Raw genomic sequence first — 27069 nt, 5'->3', positions numbered from 1 at the left:
ATGCACATATGTAGATCAGAGAAATAAACATTTTCTTTTCATGCAAAAAAAAATAAAATAAAAAATTTGCTTCATGCAACCTGTCAAAGTTTAAAAGAAATATGTTACTATTGCACAGCAGAGTACTTCAAGTAGGCCTAATAATATTAATAATAGTTTATTAAAACACACAGAAGCTCAAATGTCTTTAATTTACAACAGTTTATAGAGATAAATAAAATAACTCGATGGAATAATGAAAGAAATTGCATAGTAAAATGTAATTTATAAAATAATAATAATCAAATCTATTAAGACAGAACATTAAAGGAATATCACACAAGTTTTGAAATTTTTTTGCAAATGGGTGGTGGGTGGGGGGGGGGGGGCGCTGCTGGTATATCACAGTATACTCACTACAAAAAACTAGACTACACCACTGGCTGAGAGGGAGTATTTTTTGTACCTAATGCAAAAAAATGTTTTGTTTTTTTTAAGAAAATGACGGCGAAATAGTTAAATTCCAATAAAAATACACACCTGTGGCAAGTTTTTTGCAGTTAGCTTTAACACAGGCAAAGTGATCAATAAAACAAAACTGAAAAGGACAAAAATGTCCATAAGGATGCACAAGGGTTAAACAGTTAGGTTTTACCGTTTTCAAATCCATTTGGCCGATTTTCTGATATTTAGAAGAATATCAGTAACCAGACAGTTTCTGGTCTCATTGACTTCCATAGTAGGAAAAAAAATATATACTATGGAAGTCAATGAGACTTCCATAGTATATTAAAGAATTTCTGTTTTTTGTGTCAGTCACACTGAATTTTGAAGAAGGGATTTTAATACAGCTGTAGTGCTATGGGTAATATCTGTGACATGCTGTTGATTTCCACAGAAAATAATTTACATTTGTGCAAACAAACACGTACAATGGATGTCAAGGCTTGTAAATAATTGACAAGGCTCCGAGTTAAGCACCTGTATTGCCACAAAACCTAAGCATTTTATGTATTAAAATAGGATTAATGTGAGAAAATTTCTTGTTAATCTTGTCTGTTGACACGGTAGCTTTTGCAAAATACCCACAAGCCAAGGATGCCAGCAGGGTCTTTATAAATACAAATTCAACACTAGAGCTTCACTTTTCTAAAAATAAAAAAGCCCCATAGACCTCTAATTTAAGTGCATTTATACTAAACTGAGGGACAAGTCAGAATGAAGTCTGTGGAAAGTGCTTGTATTGAACCCATAGCATTCCTATATAACTATAAGTAAATATGTGAGGCTTGAATAAAGGTTAAACTTCGCATAGAAATAACTGACCGGAGTTATCAGTGTAGGACAATATCAATAACAGAATTGTATTTTATCAACCCTTTTAGTTTCGCTTCAGTGTAAAGTGTACATGTGATTGATTATCCATGAGCTAATCTCACACATGTTAATGTTTCTTTAGCCTGGTTCATACTGAAGTAAAAGTAAAAGTGTGGATAAAAAATGAATTAAACAAAACTTTGATAATACAGATACAAACAAAATGGGAAAGAAGCTGTAAGCATCCATAACCTTTTATAGATGATGTTTGTCTTGGACATGAATCCTTTTCTTCTAAAAAAATAGATTTTCTGCAAATATGTCTATCTATTTTTTCTAGGGTGTGTTTGTGTGTGTGTGTGCGGTGGGGATACAAACATATGTAATATACAAAGGAGTTAGCCATAAAAGCTGCATTTATTAATAAGTCAATAGTTCTTCACAGTTCAATAGTTCTTAACTGAGCATCTGATCAAAGTTCAGTGCCATGTTTCATACTATTTGAGTTCGCATTAACCAATAAAGGGTACATGATATCATACAGTTTGACAAAAAGCTCTTATTTTATTTAAGCTGAGAACCTACTGTTGTCTCATGGATGAATTATTTATATATATATATATATATATATATATATATATATATATATATTTATTTATTTATTTATATTTAATTCATCCATTAATTCAATCCATTAATATATATATATATATATATATATATATATATATATATATATATATTAGGGCTGTGCAAAAATTAATTGCGATTAATCGCATCCAAAATAAAAGTCTGTGTTTACATAATATATTTGTGTGTGCTGTATATAATTATTTTGTATATATAAATACCTATGCATGCATGTATATATTTAAGAATTATTTGCGCTTAAATTCTGTATATATATATATATATATATATATACATAATCTATATTATATAAATATAAATATTTTATATATGAATAACACATTTTCTTAAATATATACATGCATGTGTGTGTATTTATATATACAAAATAATTATATACAGCACACACAAATATATTATGTAAACACAGACTTTTATTTTGGATGCGATAAATTGCAATTCATTTTTGCACAGCCCTAATATATATATATTCACACACACACACACTGGATGGATGTTAGAGATTAAAACATTAACAAGTATGCATTTTATTTTAAATTTTAAACTAGGGGTTAAGTGTCTTGCTCAGGGACACATTGGTGTCTCACAATGGATTCAAACCTGGGTCTCTCACACCAAAGGCACGTGTCTCATCCACTATGCCATCACCACCCCTTAACTAAATTTTAAACATTTAATATGAGCTTTAACAAAATGATGTATAACATAATTTGTGAATGAGACTTCACGAAAGTATCCATAAGCATCAACTCAACCTTATTATCATGCATATTCTCAGAAAACAATGTTTTGTGCTGATTAAACTTCCCCTAAAATGGTTAAACTACTTATTTTTAATACTTTACTAAACTAGTATGAAACTACTTAATATTTAGTTGATTTTCTTTCTTCTTTTCTTTTATAGTGGCAGAAAGCTGTGATTTACCCAAAGACACATCAGAGACTAAATCTACTTCACCGAATGGAGACGACGGCAGTGAATCAGGTATCCCAGCATGCCAGGGTACAGAAGGGCTGTGGCTAGATTTACGTTTAGTTTAGAAAGCACAATTCTGTAAGTGTCGGTTTCTTTATCTGTACACGAGGGGCAGAATGAACACATGTAGATGTGACGTATTTCGTCATCGTTAAGGAGGAAGGAAAGGAGAGCAGTTTAAATTCGAAAGAAATATATTGCAACTGCATTCATTTCTTGATAACACAACGTAGTCAGGTCATGTGAAACATTTATCATTGCATACTGGTTCACGTGTGATTTATAAATAGTAGGCAGGCAGTGTGTACACTGTTATATAGAACTGTAAGCTTTATAATATTTTATTTTTGTTATTTTATATCCATCATGACAGCAGAGAAAGAGAACGCATGTTGTCTTGTACGACTCCAGAACTGGCTTTTTAATAAATCTGTTCGCATTTTCATTCAAGTTCATTTGTCTTTAGCGGGAGTAAACAGTGTTCAAAAGTTTGGGGCTGTAAGATTTTTTTAAATGTTTTTTTGGAAGAAGTCAATTTGCTCACCAAGGCTACATTTATTTGATCAAAAATACAGAAAAAAACGTAATATTGTGAAATATTATTACAATTTAAAATATATCTGTTTCTATATCAATATATTAGTCAGCATCATTACTCCAGCCTTCAGTGTCACATGATCCTTCAGATATCATTCTAACATGATGATTTGCTGTTCAAGAAACATTTCTGGTTATTATCACTATCAGACGACTTTGTGGAAACTGTGATTCATTTTCTCTTTGATGACTAGATTGTTCAAAAGAACAGCATTTATTTGATATAGACATTTATAACATTATAGATGTCTTGTCACTTTTGATCAAGTAAATGCATCTACCCTTAATTAAAAGTAATTTCTTTCTAAAATAAATCTTGACCCCAAATTTTTGTACGGCAATGCATTTGAATATTTATTTGCGTCTTTATGATGATATGCATCTATTAGTACACATTTGGTATTATATACATCCTTATGGAAGTATAGATCCTCTATGACCCATAATGCTTACAGTGCTGGTCAGAATTATTTGCCCCCTTGGTAAATATGAAATATAAAAAATAAATCTGCATTGTTAATCCTTTTGATATTTTATTTAAAAAATATATATATTAAAATAAAATAAAAACAGCCAATATTTTTTATGAACCTCCTCTTTCCAAGATCGTGTTCTCCTATCATGCCTTCAATGAAAGGTTAGATTTGTCCTATTTTTTAAATAAAATATCCAAAGGATTACCAATGCATATTTATTCTTTACAGCCATCTTTGATCATATTTACCAAGGGGGCAAGTAATTCTGACCCGCACTGTATATAATCAATAACAACACAAAACATCTCACTTGCCATCCTTTTGTCAAACTGTGGTGTCCTCATGTGAATCTGTGGAAGCCACATGGGAATTCACTAGCAAATTATTTACCCCAATATGCAAATTAAGTGGCGAATTCATCTAGGCACCCTGGATTGTCTTGTCCTCAAAAAAGAGAGAGAGAGGTAGAGAGTTGTCAACATTGTTATAGAATGCAGCTTGTGCTCAGTAGACTAAGAGAACATACAAAAGACTAGCCTGGGTTTCCCCATACTTTCCTGCCACAGTGCGATTTTATTCACGCTGCTAGGTACCAACGTCTCGTATGCCGAACGTGACGTTCTGCGTCTGCTGAATGTCTTGTCACGTTCATTGAGACGAGTGCATGTTGCAAAGTCATATGAATGAACCGATCAGAACGCCGCTGACACACTACACCGAGCAGTGTTGTACTGTGAATAGTGTGTTAAATACATATTAGTGGAAAAAAAATTAATAAATAACTTTTAACGTGCCGCACACGACTCGTATGGAAGGCCATTGTGGCCGAAACGTGTGAAACTGTTGTTAACACGTAAAGTACTGGTTTTAGCACCTATAATATAGGTGAGCATTTTAGACCATTTTCACAATCACAATAAAAATTCATCTTTTTAAAATTTAACCACTATGCATTATTTTTTTAGAGAGCCCCTTCTGGCACCCTTATACGGAAGCCCTGAATCGCAACGTAAAAAAAAAAAAAAAAAGTTAAAAAAACTAAAAAGAAAATCTAGCATTTCAATTTTTTTCTCGAAACGTTTCGACTTTAATCTAAAAAATGTAAAAAAAAAAAAATAAAATCTAGCATTTCGAGATTAAAGTTAAAATGGGTCGAGATTGACGTAATCTAAAAAAAATGTAAATTTTTTTTTGATTTAATCTCGAAATGGTAGTTTATATATATATATATATATATATATATATATATATATATATATATTTTACATTTTTTTAAATATATATATATATATATATATACGCACACATGGGGACATTTAATATTCAACAATATTATTGATCTGTGTTGAATTATTTTCATGTTATCAATGTGAAGCTGCTTTGATACAATTTGTATTGTAAAAAGCGCTATATATAAAAATGTGACTTGACTTGACTATATATATATATATATATATATATATATATACACACACACACACAAATATGCACTACTCACATATGCGGTGTGAAACGGCCGTAAGATACACACCATCGTGTATACATAAATCTCTGAACCATTGTCTTCTTCCTCGTGTAATTTCTGTCACTCTACGTCATCTGGTATAATGGAAACGACTGGCTATGACAGACAGGCGCGTTTGATAGACATATGTAGCACCCAATAAACGTCTCTGGGCATTCGTAAACCACGCCACAAATACGAGAAAATTAACATGTGGTTCCCAGAATCTCGATGAGACTTGGGTCTGACGTGCCAACAAAAGATCATAATCAAGGAAGAATTTAAGAAAAGATTATAATCACTCCACTTTTGTCAGACTTTTTATGTTTTCATGGCAGCATTGAACACAGAGGTCAGTCACGCAGAATTACGGATAAGCGTCCATGATAGTTAGTAGTACACTCTTAGAAGAAAAGGTTCTATATAGAACCTTAAAAGGTTTCATCAGCGCTACGTGTTTGGAACCCCTAAAAGATTCTATACACTCTTAAAAAAATGGTTCCTCTGGGTTCTATATAGAACCCTGGGGTTCCATACTTTTTACCAAAAAAAATGGTTCTATATAGAACCATTTTGGAGTTCCATATATGAAGCGGGGGATGGAACCATTTCTGGTTCTAAATAGAACTGTTTCTTCGAAGAGTGTAGTTTGCATGTAACATGACATCCTGACCCTTATGAATGCTCAATGTGTTTTTCCCGCTCAGCTCCGGGACCGTCCACATCCGGCGAGAGCTCGAAGACGTCAAAGGCGCCCGCGGGTCTCGCCGTCGGCAGCAAAAGATCAATCCAAGCCATGATGGATAAATCTGAGACCTACAAGTCTCTCTTCACCTCCCACAGCTCTGCCAAACGGACCAAAGACCAGATCTCCAACTGGGTCACACACACACCGTACCACTTTTGAGTGCGCTCTTCCTAGTGAAGCTCGCCCTCTAGTGGTCGGGTTTAGGCGGAGCGATAGTTTTAGCTTATTTCTTGCATTTTGTATTTACCTCGAGCCGATCATCTTAATTTAGTCGCATGATTAAGTGTTTGTTGGCTCGTCTTTACCATTTTCATTATTTGGCTGGATTGTGCTTTGCAGCAATATCTTATTTTAAACCGCTTCATTTCAGTGACCTATCGCAGTAAAACAAGTTTATAGGCTGTATGTTTTCCATCCTCCTGAAAGTGTCAGTATAAGTGAAATAACCCTCTAGTTACAGTAGTTATGCGTTGTACTTTTAAAGGTGCGTTATTTGTGGATACAATAAAGGTCCAATCTGGGAAAAAAAAATCATGCATCATTTCTTATAATTTGTTAGTCATGCCACTGAGATTCTACTTTTGACCACAGGGTGGCAGTAGATATCTACGAATAAATGCTTTCCCAGTCAATCCCTCTTAGATCAGTTGTAGCTGACAGTCTGCAGTTCCTTTATGTGTATGTGTGTGTTGCCTGGTAAAACTACATTATTGGGACAAAATGCTCCTAAAGATGGCAATATCCAAAATCCGTGTCCATGTGGAGACATCTGTTTGGTCCCCATGAGGAAAAAAACGTCTTATAAATCAGACTCAGTCATGTTTTTTTTTTTTTTAATTTAAAATTGCTAAATGTTTTCTGTGATGGTAGGTTTTAATGGTAGGGTTAGTTTCGTGGGATAAAATATACAGTTTGTACAGTATAAAAGTCACTGTCTATGGAAAGTCCCCATAAAATATGAGAACACAACGTGTGTGTGTCGTCAGTTACAGCAATGTGCGTGAGAAAGCCTGAGAAATACCTAAAGTGTCAGTCAAACTTCACAATGCCTTGTATTAATTATACTGTCAGAATTTTGTGCAACATGAAGCTGTTATTACGCATATTTAAATAGAAAGCTTATTTATAGAAAGCCTTGCAGGACTAATGAAATAATTTAGGCTGAGGAAGGTTCAAAATATCAGCTAAACATTTTTTTCTTTTTCTTTTTACATTGCTTTAACTCATCAAAAATAAGTTGAGATGACTTTTAAGGTCATTGTAACCTACTTAATTTAAGGCAGACATTTTTTTTCTTCTTTTAGTCACTAAATCACGGATTTGAATGGGAAAGTCTGTCACGATTTAATCTAGTTATAATTCGCTCTATCTTAATTAGTGCAATCATTGTCATAAATCCATAACCAGTCAACCGATTAGACCAAATGTGTGGGAATTCTTTTGATGGCCTTGTCTCGATTTTTAATTAAAGCGGCGTTGTGCAAGTGTGTTGCTCCTCCATGCACAGAGTTGACGTGATGACTAATCATCCTCATCGATCGGAATGTTCAGGTGTTCCGCGAGTCCGCGCATGCGCTCTGCCTGTCCTGCGCATCCAGGTGTACTGAACGGCAGGCGCGCGCGTGATGCGAGCATTCTCTGCTTCACTGCGGGACTGAACAGCGAGGAAAGCAGATGTCGATGCTGGAGAGGCTGGACTGGCGGGTAAGCTTTCAATTCATGTCTTAATCGCTATTGCATAAAAATGCTATTTTAATAATCGACCTTTCGACAGATTTAGCATTGGTGTTGTTCATTTGTAGCTTATATTAAATGGTTTAAATTGGTGTAAACTGGCTCCAGTCCAGAACCTTCTACTTGCGTTTGCAGAACGTATAGCCTGAAGATATTACCAACAACAACTATTATTCATAATAATAATAACAACAACAAAATTGCCGTGGATGTAAACCATAACCAGTTAATACCTGCATTATCTCAGTGAAGACAATAGGAATCAATGCATTGGTCTAATTATCTAAACATTTAATTCGGTCTTGTTATTAGGCCTTTTGCAAATTAAGGGGAAATAAACACAAGCACTTAATTATAATTGAAAATTTATAGTAGGAGACACTCACAATTTCAGCCAATTAGAAATGAGCTACTATGTGAAAGCCTGTCAAAATTAAGGATTTACAAATTAAATCTACCGATTTGACTAAACATTTTGCTTGTTGGTTATAATTTGATTTGTGATCATGCTAACGAATGTTAAATAACAAACTGATTTAGCAGATTCTCTTCATTAATTTGATAGGTACTCATCTTTCATCTAAATGATTTTAAAAGGCTAATCATGCATGAGCTGCAATGTTTTTTGTGTCGCATACACTTTGTTTGGTCACAAGTGTTAAAGTGACTAATATACACACATGTGTTACAAGTTTTAAAGATAGGCTATAAGAAAAAAATAGGTAAATTTCCGTAGATGTTTCCTTTAATTAAAATGGTTAAATTGAAATGCGCTTGAGGTTAGTAATGGGTCATTCTGAAGTAGGCTATATTTAATACAATAACTAATGTTCAAGATTTAAAATGCTTTACCCCCTTGTTTCTCTGTTAATGTTACACGGTTACAACTCAACTTTCATTAGCAGATTATTGTAAGAATAATAAGTTTGCGCTACAGACGTTTAACCGTCCCCGGTTTCGAGTTATTTTATGGGCTATGTTAGGCCTGTATGTGCTAATAAACAAATGATTAAACACAGAATGTATATTATATTTATTTTGATTGTATTTGATTGCGCTTTTCCTTGTTCCGTGCAGCGCAGGGCCTGTTTCAAGAAACGTTCATTTGAAAAGTGCTTCAATTTTTCTATTTCTTTTTTAATTTTAATTCTAAACAAAACTAATTAATTCCTTCAATTAGTACGATTTTTTTTACAAAGCACCTATTCATTTGTAAATGTCGCATTTTTGTTAATTTCGGGACGGTGAGTTTTGAGCTGAAATAAAACACTGAATGACAGTTGGGCTTACTTATAATTATTACAATACCATTTTGATGATTTAGCCTATCATTTAATTATTAAATAATTCGTAGTGATTCCGTTTTGCACCAGCGGCACAAGAGTTTGACGCTCCAGGCTCTTTTATCTCTAGATTCTGCAGGCATCTATATTTAATAATAATAATAATATTATTATTATTGTCTTATGACAACTGGCATTCCTGCATCTTAGTATTGCCTCGAGTGGAAGTTTTACTTGCGATTCCAGCAGGTTATATAAGAAGATGTTTGTCCCTCGGGGTTACAGTCGTTTCTGATGTGTGAAAGGATCTGACAGTAACACACACTCGCGCTGTGAAGCTTCTCTCACACACACCAAACCCGCTCGCGCTTCATTAAGTACAGGGATAAAACAGACACTATTACAATTCATTTTCTAATTTTCTGAATCAATCTTTCTTTCTTTCTTTCTTTCTTTCTTTCTTTCTTTCTTTCTTTCTTTCTTTCTTTCTTTCTTTCTCATTACTAATATTATATTTAATTTATGTTCCGCATTTTAGTATTGTGCACTGTAAAAAATTTATATTCATGATATTCAAAATATTTTCATGATTTGTAATCACATTTTTTCTTTTGTCAAATCAACTTAAATAATTTTTGTAGTTCAGATAACATAATATTTTGAGTTTCTGATGATCAATCTCCTTCATTGTATTAGCTCAATTTTTCCAGTTCAATGAACTTAAAATTTGAAGGCAACCAGGTTACTTCATTTTTTTACGTTAAACCAACAATATTTTTTTTACAGTGTAGCCTAGTATTTTATTTTCTAATGCTACATAACATAGCTATTATATTCAGAAAATAAATAGGCCTATTCTTTATTTTCTTTTTTCTTTTTAATTCATTTTCTTTACAAAGTATAATCAGCATATACATTTGAATGGACAAGATTACATGAATATTATCTATCTATCTATCTATCTATCTATCTATCTATCTATCTATCTATCTATCTATCTATCTATCTATCTATCTATCTATCTATCTATCTATCTAGGCTTTCTGTCTGTCTGTCTGTCTGTCTATTTAATTCTTGCAAACAATTGGCCTAGGCCTATTTATTATTATTATAATTATTATGGAGTAAATAACGGTTAGTTTCAATTATAATAATTAGTGCATAATTTAACGCGCTTTGTTTGTATAATTAGTTTCAGTGAATCGGTAAACATCGCGACTTCTCGTCCAGGACAGATTTGGGCTTTGCACAGACGGATAGTTCTGTGATTGGTCCATCGCTCTGACAATGACCAATCAGACGCGGGCTCGCTCTGACGTAGCCAGTGCATTAGGTCACCGCCCACTGCTAGATCATCCAAATATAGTAGTGAGAATCTAAAGAGAGTCAGAGAGTCGAGCCTGAGTCTGAGTCCGAGTCCGTCAGAGGGAGTCGAGTGCTTCTGTTCTGCGCGTGTGTATGTGTGTGTGTTTGGACCGGAACCCTCCAATTCGTTGCGCACAATTAGTTGTTGTCTCGAGCTGCATGAGTTTCTCTTCATTCATCCTCCTTCTTCAACACTGAGTTGATGCTTCACTTCTGCGCAGCGCGCGCCGGACTCTCTGGATTATATTCGAGAACACGAGCGATCCTCTCCACATCTCCACACATCTGAGACTCACGCGCGCGAACACAACATGCTGTGGAAATTAGCGGATAACGTAAAGTATGAGGATGACTGCGAGGTAAGAGGAAGAAGCGTTAGAATCTGGGTAAAGAGCAGCCTTTATTGGAGAATTAAGCATATGCGTTTTCTGTTTATGATTAAAAAAAATTGATTTAACATTTTCTATTTCCAAATAACATGCAAAGTGAACTCTGGTAAAAGTTACTGGTGATGGCTGGTTAGTTATGCGCGAAGTTGCATTATTGTGGTAGGAAAATATATGCTATTGTTTTTTTAAAGCTCTTTACAAAAACAAATAAATTAATTCGATATTTTAAATCTGACCTCGCGCAGATTTGCGACCATGCAAAGATTAAAATGCGCTCGTTTAATAGACGTGAAATAGTCAATTCTAAATACAGTGTGAATTCAGAAAAAAATTGCATAATTTTGTGCATTTAGTCCCGCATTTAATAATAGCTAATAATAATAATAAAGGCTGTTGGCCTAAAAAAATATGCGCAATGACAGCATTAAAAAATTGAATTTGAAACGCAATCATTGCACGTGGTTTTTATTTTCATCCAGATTTGACTGGATCTTTATGTGATTCCATAAAAAGTGAATTTTCTCTCCTTTCCTTTTTTTTTTTAATTCACGATATCATCCAGTAGCGCAGGCACGATTGTTTTCGAATATCGGTTTTCAATATGAATATGAGTGCAAACTCTCAAGTGTAATGCATGTGGTCTCCATTAAGCTGTCTAGAAATGGCCCGTCGCTCATTGTCATTCATGTGTCTCTGGTGACAGTAACTATCGAGCAACTTTGCCAGACAAAAGGAGTCATGAAAGCTCTCCAGAGCTGAAAGACCAGCACGGCTGTTGATGTTTAAGTCATGTGAATTAGAAAGAGAACAAATGACACTGTAAAAATGTTTGGTTAGGTAACCCACAGAAAGGTTGCATAACATAACATCTAAATTAGCTCTGGCTGCTTGGAGTCAAAAACTCGTTTTGAGTTGCATTTAACTGCATGCACTCTAAAAATGCTGGGCTGTTTTAACCCAATTTTGGGTAAAATATGCACAATCCCAGCCATTGGGTTACATTTTTAAATTACATTTTTAATCCAATGGCTGGGTTTGTCCATATTTTACCCAAAAATGTGTTAAAACAACCCAGCCTTTTTTAGAGTGTGTTTCAAGAAAACATTTATTCTGATGTTTTTGAGCTTGCATATCATTTCGGATGAAGAACATGCATAAAGTAAAGTTCAGTTTTTAATTTGCATAAAACATATTAACGCATGTATCCACACTCTAAACAATGCTGGGTTGTTGGACAACAATGGACAAAACCCAAAATGTAATTTCAAATTTGAACCCAAACTTGTAAATTCTTTAATAGCATTTTTAACCCAACATTTGATTTTAGAGTGCATCATTTCCAAGACCAATAATTTTAAGGAAACCAAATAAAGCATTTTTTTTCTCCCCAATTTAGACTTTAAAAGTTTTTACGATCTAAACAATGCCGGGTTGTTTTAACCCAAATTTGGGTAAAATATTGACAAACCCAAAGTTGGGTTAAAAATGTAATTTCAAATTTTAACTCAACTTCAACTTTCAATTCTTCATTTTTTTAATAGCATTTTAAACCCAACATTTGGGTTTGTCCATATTTGACCCAAATTCATGTTAAAACAACCCAGCATTTTTTAGAGTGCATCATTTCAAAGACAAATAAAGCATTTTGCACTCTAAAAAGAATGCTGGGTTGTTTTAACACGAATTTGGGTCAAATATGGACAAACCCAAATGTTGGGTTTAAAACAACCCAGCATTTTTTAGAGTGCATCATTTCAAAGACAAATAAAGCATTTTGCACTCTAAAAAGAATGCTGGGTTGTTTTAACACGAATTTGGGTCAAATATGGACAAACCCAAATGTTGGGTTTAAAACAACCCAGCATTTTTTAGAGTGCATCATTTCAAAGACAAATAAAGCATTTTGCACTCTAAAAAGAATGCTGGGTTGTTTTAACCCAATTTTGGGTAAAATATGGACAAACCCAAACGTTGTGTAAAATGTAATTAAAAAATGTAACCCAATGGTTGGGTTTGTCCATATTTGACCCAAAGTTGGGTTAAAACAACCCTGCAATGTTTAGAGTGTATTAAAATGAGTAATTATGAGTTTATTGAAGCAAAAGTCAGCTGATAATTAAAAATGCTATTTAAAAATATCACCCAATGGCTAGGATTGTCCATATTTGACCCAGAATTGGGTTAAAACCAGCCAGCATGTATGTTTTTCTTACCTCCGATATGAATTGCTTGTGAAATTCATGCATTTGTCAGATTGCATGTCATCAGAATACGTTTAATGTGGTGCACTCTCTATTTTAGCAGGAAAGACATGATGTTAGCAGCAACGGGAACTCCCGGTTACCTCACATCCCAGCGGTGAGCCAGCACCTCTACAGCCCGCCACCGTCCCTCTCACACACAGCCAGCTCGGACTTCCAGCCCCCGTACTTCCCCCCGCCGTACCAGCCTCTGCCGTACTCGCAGTCCGGCGACCCGTACTCTCACCTCGACCCGTTCAACATCAACTCTCTGCACCAGACCGCAGCCTCCAACCAGCAGCAGTCGTGGCCGGGCCGGCAGGGTCAAGAGCCCATCGGGAGCCACGGGCGCGTGGGACTCGGGAGCCCCATCATGGGCCTGGACGGGGGCTCGTCCGGGATGAGGCGGGACGGCTTCAGGAGGCCCGATCTGCTGCCCCCACACATACACGGGATCGACTCCATAGGTGATAACATCGGATTGCACGACATAGGTCACGGAATGGATGATGTTCAGGTGAATGTTTATTTAATACTCTTCTTTTTGTTTGTTTTGATTAAATAGACAGTGATGCATTTCCTGGTCATTTCTTGCAGCACGAAGGTGATCACAGTAGTGTAATTCCTGATCACACGGTCATCAAAAAAGGTTGGTTGCATTTTTGTTTTCTAACATGAATTTAGATTCAAAATGTTTAGTCTAGAATCTTTTTTAATCACTTTGGTGTGACAAATGAAACTTCAAATATTCCACACTCTAAAAATGCTGGGTTGTTTTAACCCAACTTTGGGTCAAATACGGACAAACCCAAACGTTGGGTTAAAAATGTAATTTAAACATTTTAACTCAATCGCTGGGTTTGTCTATATTTGATCCAACGTTGGGTAGAGTGCATGCAGTCTCATAAACTATAATCATAAAGAATTCGCATGTTATTTATAATAATCAATCACACTTTCCTCACTATCAGCTGACATTTGCTTCAATAAACTCATAATTACTGCTTTTAATACACTCTAAACATTGCAGGGTTGTTTTAACCCAACTTTGGGTCAAATACGGACAAACCCAAACGTTGGGTTAAAAATGTAATTTAAACATTTTAACTCAATCGCTGGGTTTGATCCAACGTTGGGTAGAGTGCATGCACTCTCTCAATAAACTATAATCATAAAGAATTTGCATGCTATTTCTAATAATCAATCACACTTTCCTCATTATCAGCTGACTTTTGCTTCAATAAACTCATAATTACTGCTTTTAATATCACTCTAAACATTGCAGGGTTGTTTTAACCCAACTTTGGGTCAAATACGGACAAACCCAAACGTTGGGTTAAAAATGTAATTTAAACATTTTAACTCAATCGCTGGGTTTGTCTATATTTGATCCAACGTTGGGTAGAGTGCATGCACTGTCTCAATAAACTATAATCATAAAGAATTCGCATACTATTTCTAATAATCAATCACACTTTCCTCATTATCAGCTGACTTTTGCTTCAATTAACTCATAATTACTGCTTTTAATATCACTCTAAACATTGCAGGGTTGTTTTAACCCAACTTTGGGTCAAATATGGACAAACCCAGCCATTGGGTTACATTTTTTAATTACATTTTTAACCCTACGTTTGAATTTGTCCATATTTGACCCAAAGTTGGGTTAAAACAACCCAGCATTTTTAGAGTGTAGTTTAGGTATTTAGTCGGATTAAGAGATGTAGAATATGATCATGCAGAATAAGGCATTAATATGTGCTTTATAAACAGACAATATACAGTAGTAATATGCATGCTAATAAACTAGTTAATAGTGAGAGTTATACCCTAAACTAAAGTGTTAACAAATTATATTATTTGCAGTTTAAGATTTCATACTCATAATTATTTTTAAATGTCATAAAACCCTCATAAAAATGTTTTGCATTTGCAATATTAGCTTTTACTCTTTGCCTTGACCCAGAAGTGACGTGATTAAACCGTGTTATAAAAACTCTCACAGTGTGAAAAATGAAGGTTTAGGGAGGCGTATAGTTGAGGTGGTACTGGTTCATACATATATATCACTAATCCTTCTGGCCATGTGTTCCATTGAACTAATCTGGCAATGATCCGCGGGGCATTCTGCCACTCTTTCATGAATGGAAAGCCAAAGAAAGGATTTCTCTCAAAATGGCAGACTAGCCAAAGTTGTAGATGTTGGGCAATCCTTAAAATGGTGTTTGCTCAGAGAGAGAGGAGGCCTAGGCCTGCTTTAGAACACTGTCAGAACGCAATTCTGCCCCACTACACACACACACACACACACACACACGCACAGAAGAAGACAAGAATCAACTGTTGTCGGGGTGTGGCTGCTTTTAAACATGCATGGGTATTTCGTTCAGTCATATGCTGTGACATGAAATCTTCTTAAATAAGCGAAACCCAAAAACACTTCTGAACGTCTGTTTGTTTAGTGGTATCACGAGCTGTTGAGATCAATGATTTATTTACTTACCCAATTAAGGACTAAAATTTAATGAAACCAGAATGCCTACGTTTGCAACAGAGTGTTTGTTTAGTTTTGTTCAGGTTGACATCTCATTTGACTAACTTCTCCAAATGCATGTGCACCACAACACCATTGTTTAATTGGTCCTGCGTGACCTTTGACATGAAAAAGGCATTTTCTCCTTCCTTTTTAAAAGATAATATTCCTATTTTTTTTTGTTGCTACAAAAAGCTATGATCAGCTTTTTATAATACGCATATACAGAACAGGTTTGTAACCTAGCCTGATTAATTCCACAAGCACTTGAGATTCCTGCAAAGCTGTCAAATGGAACAAATGAGAAGAATGTGTAAACACCCACAGATGCACTAAAGATCGAATTGAATGCAAAAAAAAAAAGAGCTAAAAAATGAGGTGTTTTGGTGTGTGTTGATTGACAGATTCTGCCATGCATTTTTGTCAGGCAGTAATTTAGACATTCTTGCCTTGCTGAATTAATGTCTATGTCAATCTTTTAGTGCTCATGATTATAGCATGGATGACTGCTCTGCGTTCTGGTTCATGTCAAAATTTATGTTACATCATACACTCTAAAAAAAATGCTGGGTTGTTTTAACCCAACTTTGGGTCAAATTTGGACAAACACAAATGTTGGGTTAAAAATGTTATTTAAAATTTAACTTTCAACTGTGAATTTTTTTTATTGCATTTTTAACCCAACATTTGGGTTTGACCATATTTGACCCAAAGTTGGGTTAAAACAACCCAGCATTTTTTTAGAGTGAATCATCTATACCATCTCAGCCTCAACTTTTGCAAATACAGATAATGTTTATTCTTATTCTCACTGTAAAGAATCTCTGAATATCTTATGCTAATGAAGCTTAACCGTGCGTTTTCTCCTTACACTCTAAAAAAAACAAAACAATTTTGGGTCAAATATGGACAAACCCAGCCATTGGGTAAATTTTTTCAATTACATTTTTATCCCAAAGCTTGGGTTTGTACATATTTGACTCAAAATTGGGTTAAAACAACCCAGCATTTTTTAGAGTGTATGACTGATTTTAATATTCGTGTTGTATTATATCATATCTGTGTTATCGTCTGTTGTGTGTGTATGGTCTATTCAAGTTAGAATAATTAGTCAAAATCGAATCTTTGTTAATATGATTCTCTGATTATTTGATTAAGGTTTCATTTGTTACCATTAGTTGACAGTGAAAAAGACAGCATTTATTAATCATAGTTATTTCAATGTTTACTAATACATTATTAAAATCAAAAGTTGGATCTGTTAATGTGATTTAATAAAGCTAACATTAACTATACACTCTAAAAGTGCTGGGTTGTTTTAACCCAGCTTTGGGTCAAATATGGACCAACCCAAACGTTGGTTTAAAAATGTAATTACAAAATTGAACCCGATCGCTGGGTTTGTCCATATTTGACCCAAAGTTGGGTTAAAACAACCAAGCACTTTTTTAGAGTGTATGACTGATTTTAATATTCGTGTTGTATTACATCATATCGATGTTATCGTCTGTTGTGTGTGTATATAGTCTATTCAAGTTATAGTCAAAATCGAATCTTTGTTAATATGATTCTCTGTTATCCACAATTATTTGATTAAGGTTTCATTTGTTACCATTAGTTGACAGTGAAAAAGACAGCATTTATTAATCGTAGTTATTTCAATGTTTACTAATACATTATTAAAATCAAAAGTTGGATCTGTTAATGTGATTTAATAAAGCTAACATTAACTACACTCTAAAAGTGCTGGGTTGTTTTAACCCAGCTTTGGGTCAAATATGGACAAACCCAAACGTTGGTTTAAAAATGTAATTACAAAATTGAACCCAATCGCTGGGTTTGTCCATATTTGACCCAAAGTTGGGTTAAAACAACCCAGCACTTTTTTAGAGTGTATGACTGATTTTAATATTCGTGTTGTATTACATCATATCGATGTTATCGTCTGTTGTGTGTGTATATAGTCTATTCAAGTTAGTCAAAATCGAATCTTTGTTAATATGATTCTCTGTTATCCACAATTATTTGATTAAGGTTTCATTTGTTACCATTAGTTGACATTTTAATGTTTACTAATACATTATTAAAATCAGAAGTTGGATCTGTTAAAGCTAACATTAACTGCACTCTAACAATGCTGGGTTGTTTTAACCCAGCTTTGGGTCAAATATAGACAAACCCAAACGTTGGGTTAAAAATGTAATTACAAAATTGAACCCAATCACTGGGTTTGTCCATATTTGACCCAAAGTTGGAGTGTTTTTAGAGTGAAAGATAAATGAATACTGGAACAAATGTATTGCTCTTTGTTAATGCATTATCCAATAGGATTGTATTTTAAAGTGTTGGCCTAATCTGTTGATTCTGTATTTGTGAAGCTTGTTTGGTTGACGGCACCGATGTGTTTCTCGTCTCCAGGTCCGGTGTCTCTGCCGAAGGGAAATGCGTTTGGAATTCCCTTTCAGAAAGAGTCTCTGCTGGGAATGGTGTCGAACCCCACCGAGGTCTTCTGCTCCGTCCCCGGACGCCTCTCTCTTCTCAGCTCCACTTCCAAGTACAAAGTAACCGTGGCCGAGGTTCAGAGACGCTTGTCTCCACCGGAGTGTCTGAACGCATCTCTGCTCGGAGGGGTTTTACGCAGGTGAGCAGTTCATCTATTAATATGACAGTCAATACTGCTGATATATTCACGTGTAAGACTGGAGCAAATAACAAAAAGATTGCTGGGTGAACTTCATCCGGGTCATATATTTCATCCAAAATCCAAAGCGAATGAAGCATATTTAAATACCACGGTGACATTATATTCATAACAGTTACTCCCATCTTTACCACAAATGACCATTATCATAATGCAAAATAATGATGTGAAATAAAACCATTGAGTTTTATGGTAGTATAAGATTTCAATAAAACGTATTACAATCGTTTACTGTAATGCAGTGAAAAATGTCAAATGTCAATCAGAATTGAAAATAATTGCTATAAACTCAAAAGTATGCTTAGCATGAAAATTGTCAAGGTCTTAAAACAAGCTATTTTCTCACTAAAAAAATAATTTCTTATGTTTTGTCTCTTGATTTTGGGGAGAAATATGAGATTCGTTTGTGAGTGCATGTGGAAATCATGGTAAACGAAAAGTTAGATTTTATGTAGGATAATGTTTCATACTATCTAGCTTCATTTGTGTGTGTATAGATGAGATGTTGCTGATTTTAATTTCAGTACAACAGACACAACCTGCTCTGTAATAAAAGTAGTTTGAACTTAAAAAAAGTAATTGTTCGTGCCGCCTTAACTCAAATATCCATATTCACATTTCAAGTTGTATCAATGTACTGTGATCACCTTAATTGGGCACGCACACAAAAATCATATGACTAATACAAGTCACAAGACAAGTCACACACACACACACACACACACAAAAAAAATATTATAAGTCACATAAAAATCAATAAATAAATAAATAAATACATAAAAACTACGGAAGAGGATTAGGGCCAAGCAATAATACAAAAATTAAACCATCTTGAGATTAAAGTCATTATGGGAAGTTTTTTCTCGAAACACAACGACTTTATTATTGTTATTTAATGAGTTTATTCTCAAGATTGCATTTAAACTTTTTTCTTGAAATTTAAGGATTTTCTTCTCGAAACGCAACGACTTTATTCTCGATATTTAATGAGTTTATTCTCAAGATTGTATTTCGACTTTTTTCTCGAAATTTAACGAATTTTTGTTTTCGCAACACAACGACTTTATTCTCGATATTTAATGAGTTTATTCTCAAGATTGTATTTCGAGGTTTTTTTTTCTCTAATTTTAACGCGATTTTTCTCGAAACAGAACGACTTTATTCTCGATATTGTATTTCGACTTTTTTCTCAAAATTTAATCGAGTTTAACAAGTTTAATCATTATAATGACTTTAATCTCGAGATGGTTTCTTTTTTTTATTATTGCTTAGCGCTAATCCTCTTCCGTAAATAACGAATGCAAATAATAAGAAAAGAAAAAAAAATCTAAAAAAAAAATTACACATCACTATAAAAATGGCTAAATATCAAAATCCTTATTTAACCCTAAAGGTGACAAAGTGCTTAAGGCAAGGCAAGTTTATTTATATAGCCCATTTCATACACAGTGGCAATTCAAAGTGCTTTACATGGAAGAAATTAAAATAATCAATAATCTTAAAATGAAAAATAATAAAATAATCTTAAAGTATAAATCCCAAAACATTCCCTCTGTAATAATTTCTTCTCTTAGACTCCTTCTCTTGAGGATTTTGTAACAATATGTGTCTGACGCAAACACACTGAGATTGGTTAAGTAGGTCATATAGCACAAGCGTTGTGGGGGGGAGGGGGTGTCGCACTTACTCATGCCTCCTGCTAACAATCCCTTAACCCCACAAGTGAAGGGTGATGCCAGGCCACAACTCTAGTCATGCATATCACTGAGGCCGAACAGCAAGTGGGCCTTTTGTCTGCATTTTCGTTGCACTGCATTTTAAACACTTGAGCTGTGACATCATTTTGTTTCATGAGCCTGTTTATTCATGTGAATCTGGGTCCAAAACCTCTTTCCACATCGGCCTCCAAGTTGTATAACATAAACAAAATAAATAAAATCCATGTGTTTCACCTGTGGTAATTGAGCCTTTCGCTCTTGGTTACGGCATTGCTCGCTCAGACGAGCTTTATAGAACACAAGTGCATTTTTTGCTAAATGCTTACATATTTTGGAAAGTACAATCAAGTCAAATGTATTTATATAGCGCTTTTTGAATCACATTTTCAGAGCAGCTTTACATAAATGAATGTTTATCTTCATGCCTTATAGTTGCATTTTGCAGATTACAGCTGGGAGAGATAATAGAGTTTACAGTATACACGAGTAATCATGTATTAGGTGAAGTTGGACATACTTTAAATAAGCGGATGTGCAGTAATATAATAAAAAGCTCAGCAATAATATAGCCAAGACTATAATAACTCCATCTGGGTTTCTTAGCAAACATGCACAAAAGCTTGTCTGATAACATAGGATTGGTAGGTTTAGCTAAAGGTCACTAATGAAATTCACAAATTTCAATGTGCTAATTTTTGTTCATTTTAATACAAAGGGCAAAGTCAAAGAACGGCGGCCGATCCCTGAGGGAGAAACTGGATAAAATTGGGTTAAACTTGCCAGCGGGTCGCAGAAAGGCTGCTAACGTCACCTTGCTAACCGCCCTGGTGGAAGGTAAGCACTTTACTGTAAATCAGTCAATTGTCCACTTCAGTTACTGTAAAACCATCCATTGGAACTGCCAAGAACATTAGCATATTTTAGTTTACAAAAATGCTTAAAGGAGTAGTTCACTTTAAAAAAAAAACTTTTGCTGATAATTTACTCACCCCCATGTCATCCAAGATGTCCACGTCTTTCTTTCTTCAGTCGAAAAGAAATTAAGGTTTTTGATGAAAACATTCCAGGATATTTCTCCATATAATGGACTTCAATGGGGTCCAAACGGTTCAAGGTTCAAATGAGAGTTTCAGTGCAGCTTCAAAGGGCTTTAAATGACACCAGACGATGAATAAGGGTCTTATCTAGCGAAATGATTGATCATTTCAAAAATAAATACAAAAGTTTATGTTTTATAAGCTCAAATGCTCGCCTTACTCTGTTCTGTGATGCGCGTTCGTGACTCTCCTGTTCGAACTCTTTCATCAAAATGAAAGAATCTTTTTTCGAGTTCATTGAATGAACCAAATGACTCGAAAAAAGATTTGATCATCAAAATGAAACTCTTCATTTTCATTTTGTTCGAACTCGTTCATCAAAATGAATGAATCTTTTTTTGAGTCATTTGGTAGACACGCAGAACATAGCAAGGCGAGCATTTGTGCTTATAAAACTGAAACTTTTTTATTTATTTTTGAAATGAGCGATCGTTTAGCTAGATAAGACCCTTATTCATCGTCTGGTGTCGTTTAAAGCCCTTTGAAGCTGCATTGAAACTCTCATTTGGACCTTGAACCGTTTGGACCCCATTGAAGTCCATTATATGGAGAAAATCCTGGAATGTTTTCATCAAAAACCTTAATTTATTACGACTGAAGAAAGAAAGACATGGACATCTTGGATGACATGGGGGTGAGTAAATTATCAGCATTCTTTTTTTTTTTTTAAAGTGATCTACTCCTTTAAACAAACGCTTTGGATTGAAGTCTTGAAGTTCAATTGTAACTAACCTGTTCCCAATTCAAACTTCCATAGAGCTAGTAATAATTCAACACATAGATTGCATGCAAAGGTCATACACGTTACTCAGCACTACTCATGTATTGGCAGCAGTCTCAAGTCTTTAATTTCTTGACATTTCATCTCCACTTTTACCTTTTGCGCGAGTATAGCGAACCGATGCGTCACAGAGACATTAGCTCAAAGATCACGAGTTAACTAGCACCAGGAGCGATGCAGAATACTTTTAGCTCTCTCGTTTAATGTCACCATTCTCACCACTAATGGGAGCATGGGTCTGAAGCAGGAACATGACTAGAAGGCGTAGTTATTTACAGACCTTCAAAGCTGAATTAGGGCTTGTTATCACATGTTCGCTAGCCAAGAGGAGAGATTGACCTTAAAGATGACGACTGTGAATAATGTGCTAGTCTATCAATAAGAGCCTGTCGGGTCTAGGGGACCGTTGGACGCCTTCAGCTACAAAGCCTCATTAAAGACGCGCAGTGTATCCACAAGAGAGAGTCTATTCGTCTGAACCCATCTCAGTTTAGAGAGCAAACGAGTCATGATCCGACGTTGAATCATCGTGAGTCACCTCTGATCTCGTCTACAGGTGAGGCCGTACACCTGGCGAGGGATTTTGGGTACGTCTGTGAGACAGAGTTTCCCGCGAAGGCCATCGCCGAATACCTTGGCCGACCGCACGTGGAGCGCAATGAGATCAGCTCTCGCAAAACCATGCTCTTGGCAGCCAAGTGAGTAACCATCCATCCGTTTGTTCTCGTTAATCCCAAGGTTAGGGTGGCCAAGCCCATTATTAAGAATGAGAAAGCTTCCTGCTTTATGGTTTAATACTTTAACCGGTCGTCTAATCTTCCAGGCAAATCTGCAAGGAGTTCACCGACCTGCTGACTCAGGACCGATCTCCCCTGGGAAACTCTAGGCCAGCTCCCATTCTGGAGCCAGGGATTCAAAGCTGCCTGACTCACTTCAGCCTCATCACCCACGGCTTCGGCTCTCCGGCCATCTGCGCGGCCATGACCTCGCTGCAGAACTACCTCAACGAGGCGCTCAAACAGGTGGACAAAATGTACATGGGCTCGAGCGGGGACTCCTCGCAGGCCTCGTCCGATGGCACCAACAAAGTAGATAAGATGGACAAGCACAGAAAGTGAGCTGAATCGAAACAATTTGGACGCAATAACCGTTTTTGTAGCGGTTTTTACGTCGTCGTTGTCGTTGTAGTTGTTTCCGTTCTGCTTTGTTTTTCCGACAAGGTCCACGTCTTGGTCTTCCGGCACTTTCTCCTCCACAGACACAACACACATTTCAATGCTCAGCCTTAGTCGAGAGAGTCGGGTCATCGTCATCGTCATCGGGAAGTTGTCTCCCAGAGGGGAACTGCAAAGAGGAAGTTGTTGAGACACCATTTCAAGAGTTATTGTGGATTTTAACAATCGCTATCGATCTGGGAGGAGGAAGTTTCGTTTCTCTGTGTCCTCCTCCTTGGTGCTGACCTCCTTATGGACTTACCAATGATGTGTGACATTATAACTTGCTTCATTGGACGCAGTGTTATTGTTCTTCTGTTTGTGGGAGTGACAGTTTTGTGTGCGTGGATATATATGATATGATTCCTAAACAACCCTTTTATTACGCTAGAAATTTGGCTTAAATTGAACAACCGAGAGCAATTGTTGGAGTTTTGATTAAGTTAGAATGATCAAATATCATACGTGTGTGTGTGTGTGTGCGTGCGCATGTTCAGTTTTGCGTCTTTTCGATGCATCTTTACGTCAGACTAGAAGTTACGTTTTCCATTCGTCTTTCCCCAAATGTAAATATTTTCTAATTTATGTTGTAATTTAATGGGATTTGTAAATATTGGTACAATTATGGTGTTTGGTTCCACTTTTTTTTTTTTAAAAGATGTGTTAAGCTTTTATAAAGGGGTTTGTTTTTTTATCATATTGGCTAGTGGTTAGGCTCTGGGATCGATATTCTTTATAAATATGTGTAATATTGGTTTGAAGCTGTAGGAATAAAAACTCAACACTCTTGAATCGCATTGACCAAGACTTTCCGTTTATGACGTCGAGTTGCACACTTCACTACACGCGTGCCAGTGAGGCATGCTGAACATAGACTATTCATGTGTGTCAAATAAATGTCAGCAATGCCCTCAGACTCATTAAATATAAAAAAGCAGGCCATCCGAAAGCTTTCCTCCGAGAAAACACCTGTCTTACCTGGATTAGCTACGAATGTTTGCTCGAAACAGACCGTTCCCTTCCTTTCATAACCACGATTATTTCGCAAATTGGCGTGAGAGGACAACAGTGATGTGTGTGTGTTAGTTTTGATTAGTTTTCATATTTAAATCCTCTGTTATGAAAGTCTCAATACGGTTTCGTGAAGTGATAACAAAGCCATAAGATAATATTGACCCTAACGCTTTTCTTTTTCTTTATATCATCCTACTTTATTATTAATGCACCATGTGGTCGGTTGCGAAATCAATCAACGTTTTATTCATCTTTAATCCTTTTGTTTGTAAAGATAGCATGTGTATCTCACTTTGTTTAGATTCAGATGCCTGATATCGCATCTCCTGATCAAAACCATCCCCTATCTTAACTCGTTCTCACAGCAAGTCGGTTTCTTGCAGGTGTGTGTGTTCGTCTCCGTTGAGTGACTGACTCATGCAACTGAACTGACAGGAGAGCAAGTGTGAGCTTCTCCCCTCAGAACCTGTTGGACCGGACGCGTGGCTTTGCCCGTTGACTGTAACCGCCTGCACTTATTATTCGGATTCTTTTCCTGCACAAGTCTGTAAGTTGAGACACACCGGCTTTGATGGTCGACTGTAGTGTTTGTGGCAGAGCTTTCCTCCTTGAAAGGTGTTGATCGGTGAGAAACGTGGACACACACACCCACATCGACGACCGTGATGATGACAAGTGTACACGGAAGTTTTACAAAAAGCTTGCGACATAACTTTATAGAAAGCTACATCCTGAGGATACGTTGTGCTTGTTTGTATTGGTTGCAACCCAAGTCTGAAAATGGCAACTGGTGTGTAATTGAAAACGTATGGAGACAAACATGAAGACTCAATCTTATCACGCTATATGAAGCAAAGCCGAGTGCTGTTGCCTTTGTACAATGCCTCAATGTTGTGTTGTGAGTGAGTTCGCGTTTCGCGTTTGTTTAAATCACTTATCCAAAAAATTAACATTTTGTTATCGTTGACTCAACCTCATGTTGTTTTAAACATGTGAGAAACTAAATATGAAATTTCAAAAATTTTCATGGCCTTACCATGAAAGTCAACGGGTTCAAATGTTGTTAGTGCATGAGCTAAAAGTCAAAGTATTCGTCAGAATATCATTTACAAAGTCTGTTTTCATAATAAATTTAAATAAAAACTTCTAAGGTGATAGTTAACCCAAAAATGAAAATTCTGTCATCATTTACTCGCCATTTACTTTTGGTTACCCTTAAATATCTTCTTTTGTGTTCAGTAGAAGAAAGAAACTTGAGCTTGGCGTGTAAATGATGATAAACTATCCCTTTAACCTTTTTTAATCATAATTTATATTTTTTTATTAAACCAATACCTTAATATGCATGAAATTTAATTAGTTAAAATAGCCACAGGCATTAGCTGTGTTGCTATGCTAAGCTAACATCAACGCCATCTCGTGTTCTGGTTTTGCATAAATTACTGTTAATATATGCAAATATCCTTATTAAGATGTGCAAAGCTTATTTGTTTAGTGGCATATCTAGGTTTCTTGCAACCCATGATTGGATGACCAATGCTAACGCAGGTCAAAGGCAATAGCGTAAAATGCTACGCTTCCAGATGACAGCATTTTACAGTATATGCGCATTAAGAAAACAAATCTATTCTAAGACTAAATCTCAAACACATGAATAATGGCACTGTTGTTTGCCGTCATACTTTTATTACTGGCTCTCCGAGAACCACTCTATAACCTGTAGTAACACATTTCCTTGCATTTCTCAGCTGTCTGTCACTGTCTGGTTTGTGTTAGGAGTCATTAGCAGTGACACTGATGGAAATAGTGACTAAACCTCTCTTTGAATGGTGTTTGTAAAGTCCCTCAATTCCAGTGCCTGGATGTTTCAGAAAGATGTTGAAGAGAAATATAATATTTAGATGGAAATGTCGGATGTTGTCGTACACATGGAAGAGGGGGATGTTGCAAGAGTCAAGCCGAGTGGTTGCTTGCTGGTATGAGGAAGCCAAATAATGGGAACATAAAAGTTGGCGGAGAGACGGATGTGTGTGTGTGTGTGTGTGTGTGTGTTTAATGGGGGGCAGGAACAACAAAGAATTCCTGCAGAAAATGCCGGGAATGAATTTAAATTACAGGCAATGAGGAATTCTTCCTGCATGTTGGATACAGGCACCTGGTGTGTGTGTGTGTGTGATTGGGTCGTGGGTCATCCTTTTAAGTAGTTCACTTTTTTAAAAAAAACTTTTGCTGATAATTTACTCACCCCCATGTCATCCAAGATGTCCATGTCTTTCTTTCTTCAGTCAAAAAGAAATTAAGTTTTTTGATGAAAACATTCCAGGATTTTTCTCCATATAATGGACTTCAATGGGGTCCAAACGGTTCAAGGTCCAAATGAGAGTTTCAGTGCAGCTTCAAAGGGCTTTAAACAATTTCAGATGAAGAATAAGAGTCTTATCAAGTGAAACGATCGCTCATTTAATAATAAAAAAAAGTTTAAGTTTTATAAGATCAAATGCTCGTCTTGCTCTGTTCTTTGATGCTCGTTCATGACTGTCCTGTCCGAACTCGTTCCCGAGTCAATTCGTTCATTTCGGTCATTGAATCAACCAAATGACTCGGAAAAAGGATTAGTTCGTATTGATGAATGAGTTTGAACAGGGGAGTCACGAACGAGCATCACAGAATAGAGCAAGGCGACCATTTGAGCTTATAAAACTTAAAGTTTTTTATTTATTATTGAAATGACCGCTTGTTTCACTAGATAAGA

At 35.7% G+C, this 27069-nt stretch overlaps 2 protein-coding genes across 6 annotated transcripts in view; both read left to right on the top strand.

Moving 5' to 3' along the window:
• The window catches only part of rtf2 (replication termination factor 2), a 37795-nt gene extending 31016 nt beyond the window's left edge, over positions 1–6779 (top strand). The window contains exons 8-9 of the mRNA XM_039691931.2: positions 2852–2932; positions 6208–6779. Of these exons, the coding sequence (XP_039547865.2) occupies positions 2852–2932; positions 6208–6407 (281 nt within the window). The 3' untranslated portion in view covers positions 6408–6779. The remainder of the gene's footprint in view (positions 1–2851; positions 2933–6207) is intronic.
• Positions 6780–6921: 142 nt separating this feature from the next.
• On the top strand, positions 6922–24100 carry tfap2c (transcription factor AP-2 gamma (activating enhancer binding protein 2 gamma)). 5 transcript variants are annotated; one of them, XM_039691927.2, is made up of 7 exons: positions 6922–7952; positions 13324–13776; positions 13857–13908; positions 18211–18433; positions 20927–21045; positions 22646–22787; positions 22913–24100. In XM_039691927.2, the coding sequence occupies exons 1-7, from the start codon at positions 7923–7925 to the stop codon at positions 23205–23207; spliced, it is 1314 nt and encodes a 437-aa protein (XP_039547861.1). In that variant the 5' UTR covers positions 6922–7922; the 3' UTR covers positions 23208–24100. The 5 variants fall into 5 exon arrangements, with proteins under 5 accessions (XP_039547861.1, XP_039547859.1, XP_088990629.1 ...); XM_039691925.2 differs by having other exon boundaries at positions 13321–13776; XM_089134503.1 differs by lacking the exon at positions 6922–7952 and adding an exon at positions 10673–10989.
• The last annotated feature ends 2969 nt before the right edge of the window (positions 24101–27069 follow it).

The sequence above is a fragment of the Pimephales promelas genome, chromosome 8, assembly GCF_988280905.1.
Source record: "Pimephales promelas chromosome 8, fPimPro1.hap1.1, whole genome shotgun sequence".
Classification (NCBI taxonomy): domain Eukaryota; kingdom Metazoa; phylum Chordata; class Actinopteri; order Cypriniformes; family Leuciscidae; genus Pimephales; species Pimephales promelas.
Note: the sequence above shows the minus strand (reverse complement) of the source record. Positions and strands in the feature narration are given on the sequence as shown.

What these genes read in the sequence shown, in the direction of transcription:
- tfap2c (XM_039691924.2), top strand. Translation starts at nt 10,942, where the DNA reads ATGCTGTGGAAATTAGCGGATAACGTAAAGTATGAGGATGACTGCGAG. An exon ending in CTCGGAGGGGTTTTACGCAG is followed by an intron (nt 18,434 to 20,926) that starts GTGAGCAGTTCA and finishes TTTAATACAAAG; the next exon opens with GGCAAAGTCAAAGAACGGCG. An exon ending in ACCATGCTCTTGGCAGCCAA is followed by an intron (nt 22,788 to 22,912) that starts GTGAGTAACCAT and finishes CTAATCTTCCAG; the next exon opens with GCAAATCTGCAAGGAGTTCA.